This window comes from Motacilla alba, chromosome 4 (genome assembly GCF_015832195.1).
Source record: "Motacilla alba alba isolate MOTALB_02 chromosome 4, Motacilla_alba_V1.0_pri, whole genome shotgun sequence".
NCBI classification, from domain to species: domain Eukaryota; kingdom Metazoa; phylum Chordata; class Aves; order Passeriformes; family Motacillidae; genus Motacilla; species Motacilla alba.
The window spans coordinates 1,338,432-1,357,577 of NC_052019.1; the positions used below are offsets into that span (position 1 = coordinate 1,338,432).

Sequence of the window (19,146 nt, forward strand, 5' to 3'; positions counted from 1 at the left end):
TCAGATCATAAAATGAGCAATTCCGTAATCTCCAAACTCTTTTAACTGCTGCTTTATGGGAGATTAAAAGAGCCCTAAAAATTTATATTTCAAATTCCATTAAACACCCTATTTTTAGTCAGCCCCTCTCCTGGGGATCAGCCAGATGTCTCGGCTGGGTTGAGGAATTCTCCATCCCAACAGACTGTCCCAAAATGTGCCCACATGGATCCCGTTCCCCACCTCCTCCTTGGCTGCCTTATCTGGCTTGTGGGAATTTCTCACGTGGAAATCCTGGGATTTGGGGAGGTGCCGGGGTTTGTCCATGATGCTGGAGACATCTTCTCCCTTGGCATGATCCCAAGGACTCCCAGGTGCTCTTCCAGCCTGTGATCCATCAGGGACTGGAGTTCGTGGTGCTGGAGTTAGGATATCCCTGGCTGGTGTCTGTCCTGTGGCAGCGCACCGGGATAAACCTGGATCTGGGGGAAAAAGGGGAATGTTGCAGTGGAGAGATGGGAAGGTTTAAGCAGAACAGATCAGGAGAGGAATGTCCACCCCCTCAGGTGCTGATCTCTCAATGTGCCTCAGGTCCTGGGGTCAGATTGGGCCTCTCCCAACAAGAGAGACCCTGAGGGGCTGGAGCATGTCCAGGGAAGGGAATGGAGCTGGGAAGGGGCTGGAGAGCTCCCGAGGGAACTGGGAAGGGGCTGCAGAGTTCCTGAGGGAGCTGGGAAGGGGCTGCAGAGTTCCCAAGGGAGCTGGGAAGGGGCTGCAGAGTTCCCGAGGGAGCTGGGAAGGGAATGGAGAATTCCTGAGGGAGCTGGGAAGGGGCTGCAGAGTTCCTGAGGGAGCTGGGAAGGGGCTGCAGAGTTCCCGAGGGAGCTGGGAAGGGAATGGAGAATTCCTGAGGGAGCTGGGAAGGGGCTGCAGAGTTCCTGAGGGAGCTGGGAAGGGGCTGCAGAGTTCCCAAGGGAGCTGGGAAGGGGCTGCAGAGTTCCCGAGGGAGCTGGGAAGGGAATGGAGAATTCCTGAGGGAGCTGGGAAGGGGCTGCAGAGTTCCCGAGGGAGCTGGGAAGGGGCTGCAGAGTTCCCGAGGGAGCTGGGAAGGGGCTGCAGAGTTCCCGAGGGAGCTGGGAAGGGGCTGCAGAGTTCCCGAGGGAGCTGGGAAGGGGCTCAGCCTGGAGCAAAGGAGGCTCAGGGGGCCCTTGTGGCTCTGCACAGCTCCTGCCAGGAGGGGACAGCCGGGGGGGTCGGGCTCTGCTCCCAGGGACAGGACACAGGGAATGGCTTCCCACTTCCAGAGGGCAGGAATGGGTGGGATATTGGGAATTCCTGCTTGGAAGGGTGGGCAGGCCCTGGCACAGGGTACCCAGGGACGCTGTGGCTGCCCCTGCATCCCTGGAAGGCCAATCTGGACCCCCGGCCTGGCCTTGGACACTTCCAGGGATGGGAATTCCGCGGCCTCTTGAGCTGGTGGTGGAATGGACACGGTTCACATTGGCTGGGGTTGGTGTTTAATGGTCTGAGAACTTCCCATCTGCCAGGACACATCCACCGAACACCCTGGGTTCGGGTCTGGGAGCCTGTGCAGGTCCTTAAGAGGACTCTTGAGTCAGAATCCTATGGATTCTGTTCCAAATTTCTTGGCACGCGTCTCCAAGATCCTTCTGAAGAGTTTCCCTCTCTTCAACTTGAAAAGCATCTCGTGGTCAGCCCCTGAGGAGTTCCTCCCCGGGGCTGTGGGTGCTCCTCAGCCCTGCCGGCGTCCCATGACGGCGACCACTCCTTTCTCTGCAGTGACAGCACCCCAGGCCCATCTTTGTTCCATCAGAGGAACGTTTGATGGGGAGGGAGAGAAGCTTTTCTTTAATCTGACCCAGTTCAGAGTGTTTTGGGTAACTCCTCCCTCTTCCCACAGCTCTCTGAAATTACCCAGATGGGAATGAGCTCCGAGAGCTTGGGCTGTAATGGGGAACAGCTTCAGAGCGGGGCTGTGTGGGAATGGTGTGGGAGAAGCTCAGTATGGAAACTGGGTGAAGGAGAAGCTCAGTGTGGGAACTGGGATCCTCTCTCTGTTCCTCTTGCCTCGATTCCTCCCCAACATTTCTCACTTTTTCCCACCTGTGAGCTTCTCCAGAGTCCATGGATTTGTTCTTCAGCCTCAGTGTCCTCAAGGTGTCACTTTGTTCCTGGGGATACGGAACAGGAGGTCCCATCACTTGGCCTTTCCAGAACGGCCTTCCAAGGCTTTATCCAAGGAGGTCCCATCACTTGGCCTTTCCAGAACGGCCTTCCAAGGCTTTATCCAAGGAGATCCCATCACTTGGCCTCTCCAGAACGGCCTTCCAAGGCTTTATCCAAGGAGGTCCCATCACTTGGCCTCTCCAGAACGGCCTTCCAAGGCTTTATCCAAGGAGTCCCCATCACTTGGCCTTTCTAGGACAGTCTTCTAAGGCTTTATTCAAGGAGGTCCCATCACTTGGCTTTCCTAGGATGGCCTTCCAAGGGATTCTCATCACCTGACCTTTCCAGGATGGCCTTCCAAGGCTTTATCCAAGGAGTCCCCATCACTTGACCTTTCTAGGATGGCCTTCCAAGGCTTTATCTAAAGAGATCCTTTTCCTTGGCCTTTCCAAGACAGCCTTCCAAGGCTTTATGGTCCCATCACTTGGCCTTTCCAGCATGGCTTTCCAAGGCTTTATCCAAGGAGGTCCCATCACTTGTCTTTCCTAGGACAGCCTTCCAAGGCTTTATCTAAGGAAGATGACTTCAAGATCTCCATCCTTCCTTGAGGAATCCTCAGATGGTCAGTTCCCCAGATGTTCTCTGTGGCCACGAGCAGATTGGTCCACGTTCCCTTCCCTGGGAGCTGCTTCAGCCTCCATCCCAGAGGTGCCATCACAAACCCCACATAATTCAGAGGAAACCTTGCCCTCAGATGATGTTTTTGAGGGATGAAGTCACCGTCTGGGTCCATTTTTACCGCTCAATCCATGCGAGGCCCCATCCCCGCGTGCGCGGCCGCGCCAGGGGCACAGGGAGATCCCCCCGTTGGCTGTAATTAATTAATTTACAGTGGATGTCTCTTTTCTGCCTTTGAACTCTTTATTCTTTGTCCATTGTAAAGGGCTTAACGGTTCCTGTTCCTTGATTCTTTCATCAGTGAAATGTTTTGGAAGGGAGGTTGGAGTCCCCCTGTGACCTGCCCTGGGTGGCCCAAGCCTGTAGACCTTGCAAAGACATTACTTTTTTGGCCTGAACACAAACCCCTCAAACCTTTAGCCTGGCTAAATGCTTTGTACAAACAGCCGCATACTGATCTGCTCTATTCTCCGGTGATTTTCTGCTCAAGGGGCTGCTCTGTAGGTTGCTTGCTATGTTTGCCACTTGCCTTGGTCGTGGAGACAGTACAATAAACGAATCCGACAGTACTGAGGCCAACACTGCGCTCGGTTGTTCCGAGGAAATTATCCTGAAATCTGCTTGAGGAGATTAAACCCAAGAAGAACTGGCTGTGTCTCTGCTCCAAAGCTCCGCTCCCCTCTTTGTTTCTCCTTTTTTGCTGCGAGACTTTGTTCATTCCTCCTTCAGAAAGGGTCGGTGGCATTGGTATGTAAAGTGTGACCTGCGATTACAGGAGGTGCAGCTCCTTCTCCAGCAGCCCAGGGGAAACATTGCATTCATTCCTCTGCAGCTTTTCCGAGTGTCTGGGCCGAATTCCTCTTCTCGTTTCTTCTGGGATATGAAAAATATCAGCTCCTCCATCATTCCTTCTTGGACACGGAGAATATCAGCTGTACGTTATTCCTTCTTGGACACAAAGAATATCAGCTGTACATTATTCCTTCTTGGACACAGAGAATATCAGCTGTACATTATTCCTTCTTGGACACAGAGAATATCAGCTGTACATTATTCCTTCTTGGACACAGAGAATATCAGCTGTACATTATTTTTTCTTGGACACAGAGAATATCAGCTGTACATTATTCCTTCTTGGACACGGAGAATATCAGCTGTACATTATTTCTTCTTGGTCACACAGAATATCAGCTCCTACATCATTTCTTCTGGGACACAGAGAATATCAGCTCGGATGTCGTTTCACTTCTTGGATGTCAATCATAGAGTCCCAGAATTGTAGGATTTGGGTTGGAAAGGACCTTAAAGACCATCTCGTTCCAGCCATGGGCAGGGACACCTTGTGCTAGAAGGTTCCAGAGCTTTGTTAACTCAGTGTTGATGAATCTTTTGATGAGAATTGCTGTTCAGTTAAGTGTGGGCTCAGCGTGTCACCATCCTAAGTTTTCAAGTGTCGCTCCATAACTCTCCTGGCTTCATGCAGTATCTTCCTTAGGAATTCCTTAGATTGGCTGGGGATGGAAGGGACCTTAAAGACCATCTCATTCCACCCATGGGCAATGTCACCTTTCTCTAGAAGGTTCCAGAGCATTATTAATTCAGTATTTTGGTGAAAGTTGCAGCTTAAATCAGTGTTGGCTCAATGTGCGACCATCCCAAGCTTTGAAGGGCAGTGTCACTCCATAACTCTCCCAGCCTTTCTCCAGTAGGTTCCTTGGGAATCACTGGTTGGTTTGGGATGGAAAAGACCTTAAAACACGTCCAGTTCTGGATGAAAAATACCTTAAAAGCCATCCAGTTCCAACCCGTGCATGGGCAGGGACAAGGGGCAGACAGCTAAAGGTGAGCTGCTAAGGAGCAGCCGTGTCCTGGGATGAAATCTCTCTTGGGATGAAATCTGTCTTGAGATGAAATCTCTTTTGGGATGAAGTCTGTCTTGGGATAAAATCTGGTTTTGGATGAAATCTGCCTTGGGATGAAATCTGGCTTGGAATGGAATCTGCCTTGGGTTTCTCACAAGCAGCCGACAGCGGTGATAAATTCACCAGCCTTGTGAGAACATTCACAATCACAGGCATTTTCTCATGAGGATTTGAAGTTCATGCTTTGGGGAAGATCTTAAATTTCCCAACTCCGTGTGTGCTCCTAAATAGATGCTGAACAGCTGTGAGGCCCTTGATCCAAAATAGAAACTCGCTTTCCTCGCAGTCCTTCCAGGCTTTCTTTTCCAGGATTTCTCCAAATGTAATCAGGAACATGAGGTGACCCCATCCTTGGAGGGTAGGATATTGTGGTTGGGTTCCTCAGCCCGGGGACATCTCCAACCCTAAGCCACCCAGAGGAGTTTCACCTCCTGAGGAGGTGCTCAAGCACATTTCTCACTTCCAAACGTTTTTAGTTTCTCAGGTATTGTGCTTTTCCAAAGTGTTTTAGGATTGATGTGGCTTTCGGGATAATTGTTCCAGATGGGACAGTGGGGCGTAGAGGGAATGTGTAAAGATGATTTATCCCTTGCAGATCAGAGTCAGAGGGTTTGTGTTGATCCTCCCTCCCTGCTGGCTCGGGCAAGCTGCAGTCAAATTTTATAGCAAACTACATTAAAATGCCTTTGCAGTTCGGATTAATTAAAACAGCTTTTGAGGGACACATGTGAAGCCTCTTTGGGCTCTTTGCACCCGGAATATTGCGGGATTGGTCAGTGGAATTGGCTGGAGCTGAGCAGCTCTGATCTCAAGGAATCGTGGAATGGTTTGGGATGGAGGGACCTTCAAGATCATCCAGTCCCGTGTTCTGCCATGGGCAGGGACACTTTGCACTGTCCCAGGGCGCTCCAAGCCCCAGCCTGGCCTGGGACACTTCCAGGGATCCAGGGGCAGCCACAGCTGCTCCGGGCACCCTGTGCCAGGGCCTCACCACCCTCCCAGGGAAGGGGAAGAACTTCGTGTTCATCCCAGTCCCATCCTGTGCAAAACTCCAAAGGCACGACCGTGGATGGTTCCTGCCGACTTTGGTTTGCGCTTTTTCCATCCGAAATCTAAATATGAGCAGTTGCATCCATAACTTCTGGTTTTGCTTGTTTATTACTCCCTTTGACTCATAACTTCAGATAAAAGCAATGATTTCCCAGCCGTGCTTGCGCTTGTCCTGCAGCGGTCGCCACTTGAGCGATCACTGCAAAGATGAGCGATGGTTTCAATCTCAAAGCTCTTCTGGCATCCGAGACTATTAAAAAGCAGACTCTGAGAAGTGTCCCCTGTGCCCCTGGAGGTGCCTGTGTCTGGCTTGAAGGATGTTCTCCATCCCAAGGTTTTAATGGAAGGTGGAGCAAGGGAGCTGATTAATAACCCTGCTTTGCTTCCCCGAAATGAGGCGGTTGAGGGACAGGACTGAGTCCTGGTGTTTCACTCATTAATCTCTTCTTGTTAGAGCCAAGGGGCTGCTCTGTGATTGGGCTGCTCTAGGAAAGCTTTGGAAATGGGAGCCTGATGATTTATGTTCCTGATTTTGTGGCCTCGGCTTGGAAATAGGAAAACTTTTGGGAGGACAAGTGTTCAAGGCGAAGACCACCTGACATGAAATCGCTTTGTCCATTGGTGCCTCTGGTTAGTCACGGAGACTAAAGGCAAAATCCTCCTTCCATATTGCCCAGCCATCCCTAATCCTCATCTTTGTGGAGCTTTAGGAGCTGTTGGAGGGTTCCTGTAGGGTGAAAACCGGGATAGATGGGCGATAGTGGGCCGCGTAACTGAAAAATCTGTATTTGGTGTATATTTTCCCTCCTTTCTCCCTTTTTGCCATCACACCTGGCTTCATCCCAAGAAAACATTTCATACCTCCAGTGCCTGCAGGAGCCACGCAGCTCAACCCCAGGCAGGTGCTCAAGCCTGTGGTGGTGTTGAGTTGTGGCCTCACAACCCAGGTCCCCTCAGTGCCGAGAGGCTGTGAGGAGAGCGGAGATGAAGCTGTAACTGCAGAGGGTGAAAATGAAGTGAAGTTGGGCAGAACCAGCCTCAAAAGACACCCTGGGATGCGTGCAGGCGTCGGCTTCACAAGCATTCCCCAGGAAAAGCTGCTAAATGCCACGGAAGAACCAAGGTCCTCTGAGATGGATCCATTCAAGCCCCCTCAGCGGTTTTAGGTTTGGTTTAAAGAATGGATTAGGAGAAAAAATGAACAACCAAAGTATGAAATTTTGGCCAGATTAGGCTGGAAGGAGATAAGTGTGGCCTTGGAAATATTCTCTTCGCTTTGGAAGCCAACGTTATTCAGTTGTCAGATGTCTTCATCCACCAGAAATAAAAATGCCACCCAACGGCCGCGGTTCTCCGCGTTTGGGCTGACCAAGAGGCGCCATCACCAGATCATGCAAATAATCTGCTGCCTGATAATTAATGACGCGGCCTGGCATATTTTTTTGATGAATGCTCATGGAGCCTGGTGACAGGCGTGAAATTAGAAAATTCCTTCAGCGCCCTAAAATATAAATAGCTTTCGGAACTGAAAAGAGTTTCACAGCTGAAGATTTTATTGTGTTGAGAGGAAAAACTTTTCCACCCCCCCATCCCCCCCTTTCTTCTGGGCGAGTTGTTTGTCCGTTCACAAAACAAATACTCTGAAGCCCAGTGCGGCTCATGGGAATAAATTTCAGGTCGAATTAGTACAGTTTCCTTGCTGTCAGGACGGTGGAATTAATGGTGTTTTGATGACACGAATTTTGAAGGGCGAACAAAGACGCTGAAGGGAGGGAGACATGACTCCTTAGAAGCGCGGTCCTCCTCTCCCCCAGCCTCTCTTGTCTTCCCTGTCATCCGTCTGCCAATCTCCCTGTCCATGGTTAGTTAAAGGCGCTTTTTATCCTCTTTTCTTTCCCACAGAGTTTGCCAGATCCGGCCCAGTGCCTGGGTTCCAAGGGGACACGCTGCAGTTGGCCTTCATCGACTTGAGACAAGTAAGTCTTTGTGTTTTTGTTTTTTGTTTTGCTTTTAAGATGTGTGACTGAAGACCATCAGGTCTTAAGGGAAGGGAGAGGAGGGGAAACGGCGTCAGTGATTTACGCCAGAGACCTATATTTCCCCCCTCCTCCTCCTCTCGTCCCTCGAAGCCACCTCCTTACCGAGCGCTCCTGGAGATGGTCGAGGTGAAAAGGGCTGGTGGAAGGGGGCGAGGAAGAAAGCCGGGCCTGACCCTGGCCAACGGGGCCATTGTGCTGCCCTTGGCTTCTGCGGCCGCGGCGCGGAGGGACCGCGGCGACTCCGCGGCCGGTGCCGAGCAGGTGCTGGGAACAGAGAGAGCAGTGATGCAGAGCCCGCCCGCCTCGGGGACCTTTGTTCCCTGAGAATGCCCAGGGAGGCGTTTGCGAGGGCGGAGGAATTTGCATTCCCCCGTGTCCGTGCCCGTTTTTGTCCCTCTCTGTGTCCCTTTGCCACCCCCCCCCGCCCCGGTCCCCTCTTCCGCAGATGCTCCCCGGCCAGGAATGACAAAGTGGCTCTTGGGGAAGATGGTTGGGGAAGGCTCCACCCATCGGTGGCCACCTCTGGAGGGGGCCCCGTTGGAGCCAAGTTGACCATAGCAGGTACTGAGGCCTTTGTGGGGCTTGGCAGCCAATTTTGGGAAAAGGGCCATTCTGGGGAGTCATTTGTTTGGGGAGAAATGGGCATTATTGATACACTAGGCCGGGGGGAAAAGTGAGGTGGTCCTGTCATCTCTTGGCACTGAAGATGGATGGGTTGGAGAGAAAGTCTGAATGAAGTAAGACTCAATGACTGATGCTTCTCTCCTATTAAAACAATCTTTTTTTGTCTGTTAAACCCCCCTGGCTTTGTCCCTGCTGCCATCATGATGCAGTGCCTCTTGTTCGCGGGGTTGACGTAGTTTGCATTCTGAAAACTTTCGGGTGCCGAGGGTATTTCTTAAATCTGCATAATCCCTTGTATCGATGATCTTGCCCCTGCCTCTGATTCGTGCTGGAGCTGCTTTCAACCCGCCAGGGTTTGAGAACTCCTCAGAATCCAATTGATGCGCGGGGAGCCATCTGTCATCCCGTGACACTTCTGTTAACTTTAATAACATCAGGACGCCGCTTTTCGGGCCCGGGCCCGCCAGGAACTGCCAAATTTGTTTGCAAAACGGTCCAAACGGCTCCATGGGAGAGGTGTGCCTTATCACCGGGCTGTGTTGACACTTTTATCTTCATTAGCTCCTTGGCACTTTATTGAGTGCGGCGCTCGGCGCGGCCGCGGCCTCCTGGGTGTGAGGAAATGTGGAGGCCCTGGGCCTTTTCCAAGCACCTGGCTGTGAGTGTGGGGATTTTGGAGAAGGAGGCTGGGGCTCTTGGAAGAGTGAAACGCCTGAAAACGGCTCGGTGAGGTCGAGTCAGTGAAATGTTTGTGTGGTTCATGAGCTCAAAGCGCAGCCAAAGGGACGCAGCTCGGGTGAGGAGGAGGAGGAGGAGCAGGAGACTCCTCAGTCCTTCCTCCTCTGTCCAATGGGTGTCTTTGGTCACGGAGGTTTCGTCTTTGTTCCAGGAGTTTTGTTCTTGCATTTAAGAACGTTGTTCTTGCTCCCAAGTTTTGTTCTTGCATTTCAAAGCAGCAGCACCTCTGAATCTCCAGGCCGGATGGACAAGGACTGGAGGACCCTGGGACAACGGGAGTGTCCCTGCCCATGGCAGGGGATGGGACTGGGTGGGCTTTGAGATCCCTTCCCACCCAAACTGTTCCAGGATTCTGTGATTATGCAAGGAGAAAGGGGAGATACAGGTGCCAGGTGAGGATGGGAAGTCCTGGATCTCCTGGATAATGGATGATGATTGATGAGGGGAAAATCAAGGTGTTGTACAGACAATGGACAAGAGCTGACCCATCCCTGGCTTATCCAGGAGCATGGAAAGATGAGGCAGCTCCCCCTCCCTGGTCCCGTCCATGAACCTGATCTGGTGGAATGCTGGAATGTGTCACCAGACCCCATCCAAGCAAAGCTCTGTGGCCACCAGACCTCCAATGCTCCCAGCACTTCCTGTTGGACTGCAGCTCCAGCCAGGAGCTGGGAGAGGTGGGAAGGTCGTGCATGAAGGTCTTTGATTGTCCTTCAACTTGTCTTGAAATTTCCCTTGTTGGACTTGGCATTCTTTCTCTTTTAAGCCATGAAATCAAACTGAAGCGGAGTAGATTAAGCGGGATGTTGGGAAGGAATTGCTCTCAGTGAGGGTGGGGAGGGACTGGGATGGAGCCCAAGGCCTCCCAGAGCAGCTGTGGCTGTCCCTGGTCCCTGGAAGTGTCCAAGGCCAGGTTGGACATTGAGGCTGGGATAGTGGAAGGTGTCCCTGTCCATGGCAGGGGATGGAGTGGGATGAGATCTAAGGTCCCTTCCAACTCAAACCATTCCATGGTTCTGTGAAATGTCACCACAATGTTGGATTAAATGGAATGGCACAGCTGGGGGAAGGAGGGAGGAAAAATGACTGGGCAAGAATTCACCAAAGTAGGGAAATCAAAGAGATTTCCCTTCCCAACATATTTCAGTAGGAGCTGTTGCAGAACATTTGTAAATCCGAGAAAATTTTCGCTGTAATGGGGGATGATTATGGGAGTGACCAAAATTAATAAAAATATGAAGTGATAGGAAAATGTGGTGACTTGGCTGGTGCCTTGGTGCAGATCCTTGTAGAGGGAAATAAACCCTAAAAAAGATGTCACTGTTTGAAGGCATCAGAGTTTGTCCTTGTTCAGAGCAGCAGACTCAAGTTTAGTTCATCAAAATCCTGGTTTTCCCATCGTGCCCAAGGAAATCAGCAGCAATTCCGTCCCTGTCTGGAAAAGAGGAAGAGTTGAGCCCAGAAAATCAAAATCACTATTTTGAGCAGTCAGAAATGTAAAATGGGGCTTGGTTTCCTATTCTGGGACAATTCTAAATCCATAAATACCTTTAATGAAGTCATAAAGGAAACCAGCTCCCATCTCAAGTCCTTCTGCAGGAGCGAGACTCAAATATTTAAGGTTTTACAAGGAAGCAATATTTGCTTTCCCCCCTTCCAGTTCAAACATTGCTCTTGCACACTCAGTGCTGTGTTTTAGAAATCTAAAATAAATTTAGTCCCATTTAGTCCCTTGCTGAAATTTGAAATAATCAGCTCCTCTGGATCTTCACCACACACCCCTGAATGTCCAAACACCACTGGAGATCTCCGGGTGCTCTCAGGTCATTCCCGAGCCCGCGCGTGGAATCACTCCCTGTTTTCCCCACAGCTGGAAGTGTTTCAATTGTTGGTTTTCATGGGTTTGTTGTGAGGGAGTTGGGGCAAGAGCAGGGTTTTGTGCTGGTCTCTGAGGTCCCTGCAATCCCTGGCCACTCCTAGAAGCCAGATCAGCGCTTGTGGCCGCCTTCCAAGGAAAATCTGTCTCCAGCACTTGAGGAATTCCACTCTGGGCTCCAGGGAGGGAACGTACTCGGTGATGAGAGCTCCCTGCTCCCAGCCTCTCCTTCTGTCCAGTGAGTTACGAATCCCGAGTGCCGAGTTTCCTCTGCAAGTGCCATCCTGAGCTCTGAGGGGTGTTTGGACCGAGGGAGGTGGGAGCCCACGCGGGCTGAGGCACCTGGATGCCCCAGGGACGGGGACAGGGAGGTTCCACTCTTCTCCCCCTGCTTTCTCTGCTTTGCTTTGTGCAAACTTGGCGGGTTTGAGTTTCAGCATCAGCTCCTCAAACCCCATCCGTGGGGTTAAGACACGCCAGGTCAGGCTTAGGTGGGATCTCGGGAAGGAATTCCTGGCTGAGAGGGTGGGGAGGCCCTGGAATGGAATTCCCAGATAGGCTGTGGCTGCCCCTGGATCCCTGGGAATATCCAAGGCCAGGTTGGACACTGGGGCTTGGAGCACCCTGGGACAGTGGGAGGTGTCCCTGCCCAAGGATTAGATGGGATTTAAGATCCAACCCTAAACATTCCATGGTTCACCTGGGAGTGGGAACCTGCCAAGGAATGGGATGAATTTAAGGTCCCGTCCAACACAGCCCATTCCATGACTCTGCTACTGCTGGTCCCATGGGAAGTGCTTGGTTTGTGTGTTTTCCCTGTGTTGGGATCCAGCTGTGGTTATTGTGGGATCCTGCTGGACCCCAGCCAGCTAGGAATGGGAAGTCTCCCTCCAATCCCTTCCTCCAATGGGAAGTCTCTCTCCAATGTGTTCATTTTTCTCTTATTCCCCCTGATAGAGACACTTAATAAAAGAATGATCCCCTCGGGAACACAATTCCCTCCATCCCTGCTCTGTGATGGAATCCTGGAATGGTTTGGGTAGGAAGAGACCTTAAATCCCATCCACCCATTCCACCCCTGCCATGGGCAGGGACACCTCCCACTATCCCAGGGTGTTCCAATCCCCAGTGTCCAACCTTTCCTGGGACACTTCCAGGGTTCCAGGGGCATAATTTCTCCCAGGTTTCCTGTCTCTCCTGCCCTGTGTGCAGTCCCCAGATGTTCCCATCTCCAGCCCTACACCTTTTTATCCAAAGAACCAAACAGAGGAGCAGAGCTGCAGCGTGAGCTCATCCCTGAGCCTCGCATTCCAGCAGCCTGGATTCCTGGGCTCCGTGCCTGCTTCCAGGGAACCACCTGCTCCCTTGGAGGGAGCAGCCAGCGTGAGGTCGCTCCGGGAGCTCCAGTTGTGCTGGGATGGTGGGCATCCAGCCTGGCCTCTTATCAAATATCAGCTGACAAATCAGGTGTTGGGAACCCCCTCTGCCCGGGTTGTTGGCTGCTCTAGGGGCACTGGGAGGCCTGGAATTGTGTCCTCGTGTCAGGCACTGGAACAGCTCCCCAGGGAATGAGCACATTCCTGAGGCTGCCGGAGCTCCAGGAGCGTTGGGGTGACGCTCCCAGGGGTGCCCAGGGTGGGATTTTGGGGTGTCCCAGGAAATGGAAGGAGTTTTGGTGGATCTCTTTCCGCTCAGCACCTCCCATGCGATGTATCCCTGTCTCCTACTGCTTCCATGTGCTCCAGGCTTCCATGCCCAGGTGGTGGCTGAGGAAAAGCCCTTGGGAATTTGGGCTGAAGGTCCCCTTGGTGTGACACGGGTGGCTCTGGCCGCCTCTCAGCTCTGTCATTTGTCATTTTGGTGGAGGGAAGGTGGAGCCAGTCCCTCCAGCCAGTCCATGGCAGCATCCAGGACTGATGCTGGATGGTTCCTGGTGCCCTGAATGTTCACTCCCACCAGGCAGGCAGCTCTGGGTTGCTTTTTAAACTTGTTTTTGTAATTTACAGCTAAATGTGGCTCCCCAGCCCTGCAAGGTCAGGAGATGTTTGGGGAGCAGAGCGAAAACAAGACTCTGGGTGAGCCCAGAGCCATCCTGCTCAGCAAACTGGTTTGGCTGATCCTTCCCAGCTGCTTTTGCTGGGAGATGGAGCAGAAGCTGCGAACCACGCGGAGGGCATGATCAATTAACCCAGCTCTCCCGCCGAGGTGTCTCCTCCCGCATGTCCCTGCTTGTGTCTCTGGGGTTTCTGCCGGGAGAGCAGCTCCCACGGCTTTGTTGCCACGTTAGTCACTGGATGCAGGAGGGCAGGGATGGAAAGGTGACTCACGAGGGGTTTTCAGCTCGTTGCGGTCGCTGTTCTTTCATCTCCAAATTGTTCCGTTGGCTCCAGCCCCCTTCCCCCACTGCCTTGCCCGGCCTCAGCCTCAGAGCTCGAGCTCCGAGCTGAACTCTGAATCCCAGGTCTTGGAATTCTCTCACTCTGCTCCAGCCAAAGAGGGATCTGAGTGCTGGGTTTTGTCCAGGGAAGCTGTGGCTGCTCCTGGATCCCTGGCAGTGTCCCAGGCCAGGCTGGACACTGGGGCTTGGATCCCCCTGAGACAGTGGGAGGTGTCCCTGTCCATCCCAGAGGGTTGGGACTGGATGGTCTCCGTGGTCCCCAGCCCAGCCTGTTCCATGATTTTAGAAGCCAGGTTGTACTTTGGGGTTTCTGCTCACCTTCACTGTTTAGGGCCGTTCACAGGGGACGTTTTTGCCGTGGAAAGACGACATTTGCATTTTGCATCTTTTTAAATTTATAATCAGCACAGAATCACTGGGGTTGGGAAACACCTCCCAGATCATCAACCAACCCTCAGCCTCTGCTGTTCTCCCTGTTTCCCTGCATCCTCCACTCCTGTGGATCCTGTCCTTGCTTAACAACCCTTGAATTCTTTCACCTCTCTTTCCGTGGCCTCTGCCACATTGTCCTGTCCAGCCCGGTGATCCAAAGCCCTTTTGCAGCTCTGGATCCCAAACGTGCCAAGGGAAATGCTGAGTTCCAGAATTCCATTGAATCTTTCCTGGCAAACACCCGGCTCACTCAGGAAACAGAGGTGTGAAGACACAGGTTCCAGTGTCAGCCCTAATTCCTCATTTCCCAGCAAGGAGAGGCTGGAGCTGGTTGGATCATTACCCTTAAATCCAGGATTTTGCTGTTCAGATCCTATCTCCAGGCTCTTAATTACTTCAGTGGCTCCTCTCCAAGTTCTTTACACCGACTGATATCTCCTGGATCATTTATCCAGCGTTATTAATCACCTTCATTAAGGTGGTGCCCACAGGCCATCGAAAAGTGCCCGTTCTGCTGCTTCTTGTGCAAACACGAAGCCCTGAAGAGTCTGAGGAGAGCAGCAAGGGCAGGTGCCTGACTTCCAGCTGAGCTAATTACTGCTAATTAAAGGATATTTTGTTTCCTAACACCCCTGAGCGTGATGGAGGCTTCTCTAGGCATCCATAACCACATCAGCTTCCCAGAAGTTGTTGTTATTATTAGTATTAATATCAATATTATCGCCTTCATGCTCTGTCCCACCTCTCTACTTCCAGAAACCCAAATTATCCTGGCTTTCCTCAATGCCAGGTTGCCTGGGGAAGCCAAAGCTGCAGTTAATTCCTGGTGGACCTCAGGGGTGGCTGAGTGTCCTCTCCAAGGTCATCGGCAGGGGGAAGTCAATCGTGTTAACACAAAGAAACCACCTCAACGCCGGATTTCTCTCTCCAGAAGTGCTTGGATTTGTGTTTTCCATCCATAATTGGAATTAATTCACCTTTGGAAATCTGGGAAGTTGCAGATTGATTGAGTTAAAGGGCTGGACAGTCCTTTCCAGGAAGAAATCTTCCCCAGTTCCCAACCTGAACCTCCCATGGCACAGCTTGAGGCGTTTCCTCTTTTCCCGTTGCTTTTCACGTGGGAGAAGGAACCATTCCCCACTAAAGTATTGTCTCCATCCATCCCTCTCCCACCCCACGGCTCCCTAAAAACACTTGGGAGGGGTGAAGAAACAGAAAGAAGATGGAGGGAAACCAAAATTATCAAACCCAAACCCTCAGGTGTTCAATGAGGGGCCATTTTTTGGCTTCATTTCCTGCTCCCAATACCACCTGATCCTTGTGCTTTGGCGTTCACATGTGACCAACAGGAAGTGACACCAAAATGAGGTGTTTTCCCTGGAAAACCAGCTGGATCTGGGTCAAAACCTGTCCCAGGGCAGTTGGGACACATCTGAGAAGTAGCAAGAGATGGTTGGGGAACTCTTCTGGGACCTCCTGAAGTTCAGGCTGAGCTCCAACCCACGGCCCTGCTCTTCCAGGTGTCCCACACCTCTGGCACTGCTCACCCTTCCTGGAATTCCCATCGGGAGCGCTGCTCCGCCTTGGAGACCCATCAGGGATGATCTGTAAATCCATTTTTCCTCCCCCCAGTGTGGATCCACGTGCTCAGCCATGGGTTGCTGGGCAGGCACTGCCCGGGGAGCCAGCAGGGATCCCTCGGGCTGTGGCCAGCCCGGCGCTTCAGGAAGAACATTCCAGAGCCTTGGCCAAACCACTCTGTTTCTTCCTTGTCAGGCTCAGGGCACTATTTTTTTTTTTTTCCCCTCAGTGCCCAAATCCCAACAGTGTTGGAGAAGGGCACATGGAGTGGTTTATTTGTTTTTAAATCAGTGTTAACTGCCTGACTCACAAAGGGAAGGATCCTCCAAAGTTTGGGCTGGAAATCCAAGCTGCCTCTCGCTGTGCTCTGTGGAAAAGGGATGGGAAGAGGGCAGGAAGCACAAAAGCAGGAGCTCAGAGCAGATTTAGAGCCTTAACTCTGATTTTTCCTGCCTCGGTGGGTTTAAACTGGTCTTGGTGTTGCTTTAAACCCAGCCTTTTGTGGTTCAATCCCATTAAAATCACAGGGATCCCTCTCCCCTTCGGCTGCTCAGGCTCCAGAGCCATCACTCTCCATCCAGGAGGGATGCGGTGGCATGGGGAGGACTTGGAAGTGCCTGGATGTTCCCCAGAGCCTCCAAACAAAAAAAAAAACCTGGAGTGCAAACATGTCCTGTTAGCACTTCTGGGCGGCGGGGAGCGCTGCCGGGGTTTCTGGGCGCGGGGAATTGTGGAGCCTGTCGGCACTCGGCCCTCTGGAACAATAAAAGCAAACAAACAATCAAACCCCCTGTCACTGGGAGCCTTTCGGACGAAGGGAATAAAGGCAGGAAATGAGGAGCTGGAGAGCGAGGAGCAGGGGTTTGGGACCTCGTGGTTGGGTGGTGAATTCCGCGGGATGCCGTGCGGGCAGGGCACGGGGTGGGAGGTGGTGAGGTGGGAGAGACCTTTCCCACATTAATCACGGAATCAGGGAATGCTTTGGGTTGGAAGGGACCCCAAAGATCCTCTCATTCCAACCCCCGGCCATGGGCAGGGACACCTTCCACCACCCCAGGGTGCTCCAACCTGGCCTTGGACACTTCCAGGGATGGGGAGTGACTCCAGCCTGGTCTGGTGGAATTTTATGGCAGAACAAGAAGCCACTCCCAGGACCCCATGGAGAACCTCATCCCAAGGGACCTTGCACTGGGCCAGGAACGTGTTTCCATTGGGTTTTACTCCTCCAAGACTCAGCTGGAGCCTCTGGCTCCTCCTGAACACCCTCTGGCTGCCCCCGGCCCACCCTCCCCGCAGCGGGGCCGTGCTGTGGGAACCAGGATCTCCTTCCCGAGATTCCTTCCCTGTAACTGCAGTCTGTCATCCAGCCGGGAAAACAGACACCACCGGGAGCCGCAGGGCCCACATTCCCTTTATCCCATGGATCGGGGCGGGACTGACAGGAACAGAGGGGACCAGAGGTGGGTGCCCTTCACCTCCACACCCCCAGCTGGGAAACCGAACCCGCTCCGGTGATCCGGGAGCTGCCGCTCCTGGGGGATGAGGAGGAGCTGTCCATAAAGGAGCTTTTATGGAGCTGCCTTTCACTGATCCAACCTTCACCCGGTGCCATGTGAGGTTCCCCCCTCAGGAGGGGAACAGGAGCTGCTGTTGCTGCCGTGGTGGGGAAGCGTTCCCGGGTTTCCCTGGAATGGGATCCCCCGGCCGGATCGCGGTGGGTGGTCGGGGAAATCGTGTGGAGCTCTCGTGCCTTTGAAGCCGTAGGGAAACTTTATCCCAGTGCATCCCTGTCATTCTTCTCCATGTGACCTCTCAAGGGCAGCTGGATCATTTCAGAGCAGGGAAACTTTAGCTCCTGGAAAACCTTGGGGTGCTCCGCCAGCCAGGGAGTCAACTCGCTGGGATACCGCCATGGGATGAGGGACAGGACTGCTGGGGCTCGTCCCATCAAGGTGACTTTGGTTGCGAGGCCTGGGACCCCGTGTCCCTCAGGAGCGAGGGATTAATTCCCTCCCAGACGTGCAATCCCAGAGCAATCTGTTCTCGGAGTCTCCCATTGATTTTTTTTCCCGTTGGATTCGAGGAGTACAAATATTGAGCGGCGTTTACGGAGCGCCGGGCACGTGGATTAGGAGGGGAATCGATGAGATAAGGTCAGTGAGGAAGGGCAGAGGAGAGGGAGATCAACCTGTTCATGCCTCGAGGGGTGGAGAGAAACTGTGGGAATGATGGTGAGGAGCTGTGGGAGAATCATCGGAGAGGTCAATTGGAATAGGTTAAGAATTGGGATTAGGGTGATTTTAATGTCGTATTCCAGCCCAGAATTCCCGGGTCGCTCGAGGTGAAGGTGCTGCACATCCCACCCTTCCCAGATGTCACTTCATTGATGGGTTGACAGCAAGGTGGCACTGTATAGCCAGGAACATCGCGCCGGGATCGATTCCAACCTTCCCGTTGGACTCACGGAATCACAGGATGGTTTTTCAATTAATTAGCTCCCCGCCATCCTGGGATAAAAATGGTCGCTTCCATTCCTGGAGGTTCTGCCGACTGCAGGGCGCGTGGGCTTGGATTAGCCGCTGTTAAGTGCATAAATGGGTTATTTTTAGGCTGGGTCTGCTTGGGAGAGTTTCGAGCTTGGTCTGGTGAGAGTGGGAAGTTTTGTGCTCTGGCTCTAAATCCATCCCGGTGTTTAAGTGCAGATTTCCTGTAGAATTCCTATAGGAGAAAGGGCTGTCAAGCACTGGAACAAAACTTCCAGGGGCAGTGGGTGGAGTCCCCATCCCTGGAGGGATTTCAAAGCCCTGCGGATGTGGCGCTTGGGGACATGGCCAGTGGTGGCCTCGGCAGTTCTGGGGAGGAGTTGGATCGATCTTGGAGGGCTTTTCCAGCCCAGATGATCCCGTGATTGCCCAGGTGTGTCGATGCTGCTGTCGGAGATGCCCGGAGGTGTCCCAGCTGCCCACGAAGGATGAGTAGATGGCACACAGGGTGTCCAGGGATTTGTGTCCCGCTGGAGCAGCAGCTGGCAGATGCTTTTTTGGGGCCTGAAATGGCGCCAGCCCGTTGGCTGGAGGAGCGGGGCCGCTGGCTGTGAGTGACGGGTGGGTAATCGGATGTGTGTCCACATCTGTCTGTCCTGACGGCAGAGCGGAGCTGTGAGGTCACAGCGCTGCTCCCAGGGGAAGGACAGCAGCTGAGGAGGGGTTCGTTCCAGCCCAGCTGTGCTGAGCCAGCTTCACTTCCCAGATTTAAATGCGCTTCTGCCATCTCAGGAGTTGGGGTTTGGGAATACGGTCTCCAAAAGGCCGTTCCTGTGGGGACAGAGGGGACACGGGCAGGTGGGGGTCAGGATCTGCTCCCTGTGGGACAGGACAAGAGGAAACAGCCTCAGGCTGTGCCAGGGACCTGAATGTCCCATTCCAGTTGGATTTTAGGGAGAGTTTCTTAAGGGAAAGGGTTTTCCAGCCCTGGCTCAGGGGTGGAGTCTTTCGAAGCTCTGTGGATGTAGCACTTGGGGACATGGGGCAATGGTGGCAGTGGCAGAGCTGAGTGTCAGTGATCTGAGGGGACTTTTCCAGCCTCAGTAATTCCATGGTTCTGTGGTTCTTCACACCCAAAATGAGCCAACCAGGGATGTCC

The 19,146-nt window shown here is 52.8% G+C and overlaps 1 protein-coding gene across 4 annotated transcripts in view; it reads left to right on the forward strand.

Moving 5' to 3' along the window:
• The window catches only part of EXOC6B (exocyst complex component 6B), a 376,533-nt gene that overhangs the window by 295,237 nt on the left and 62,150 nt on the right, over positions 1-19,146 (forward strand). For all 4 annotated transcript variants that reach the window (XM_038134227.1, XM_038134228.1, XM_038134230.1 and 1 more), the window contains one exon: positions 7,719-7,792. In XM_038134227.1, coding sequence (XP_037990155.1) covers positions 7,719-7,792 — 74 coding nt within the window. The remainder of the gene's footprint in view (positions 1-7,718; positions 7,793-19,146) is intronic.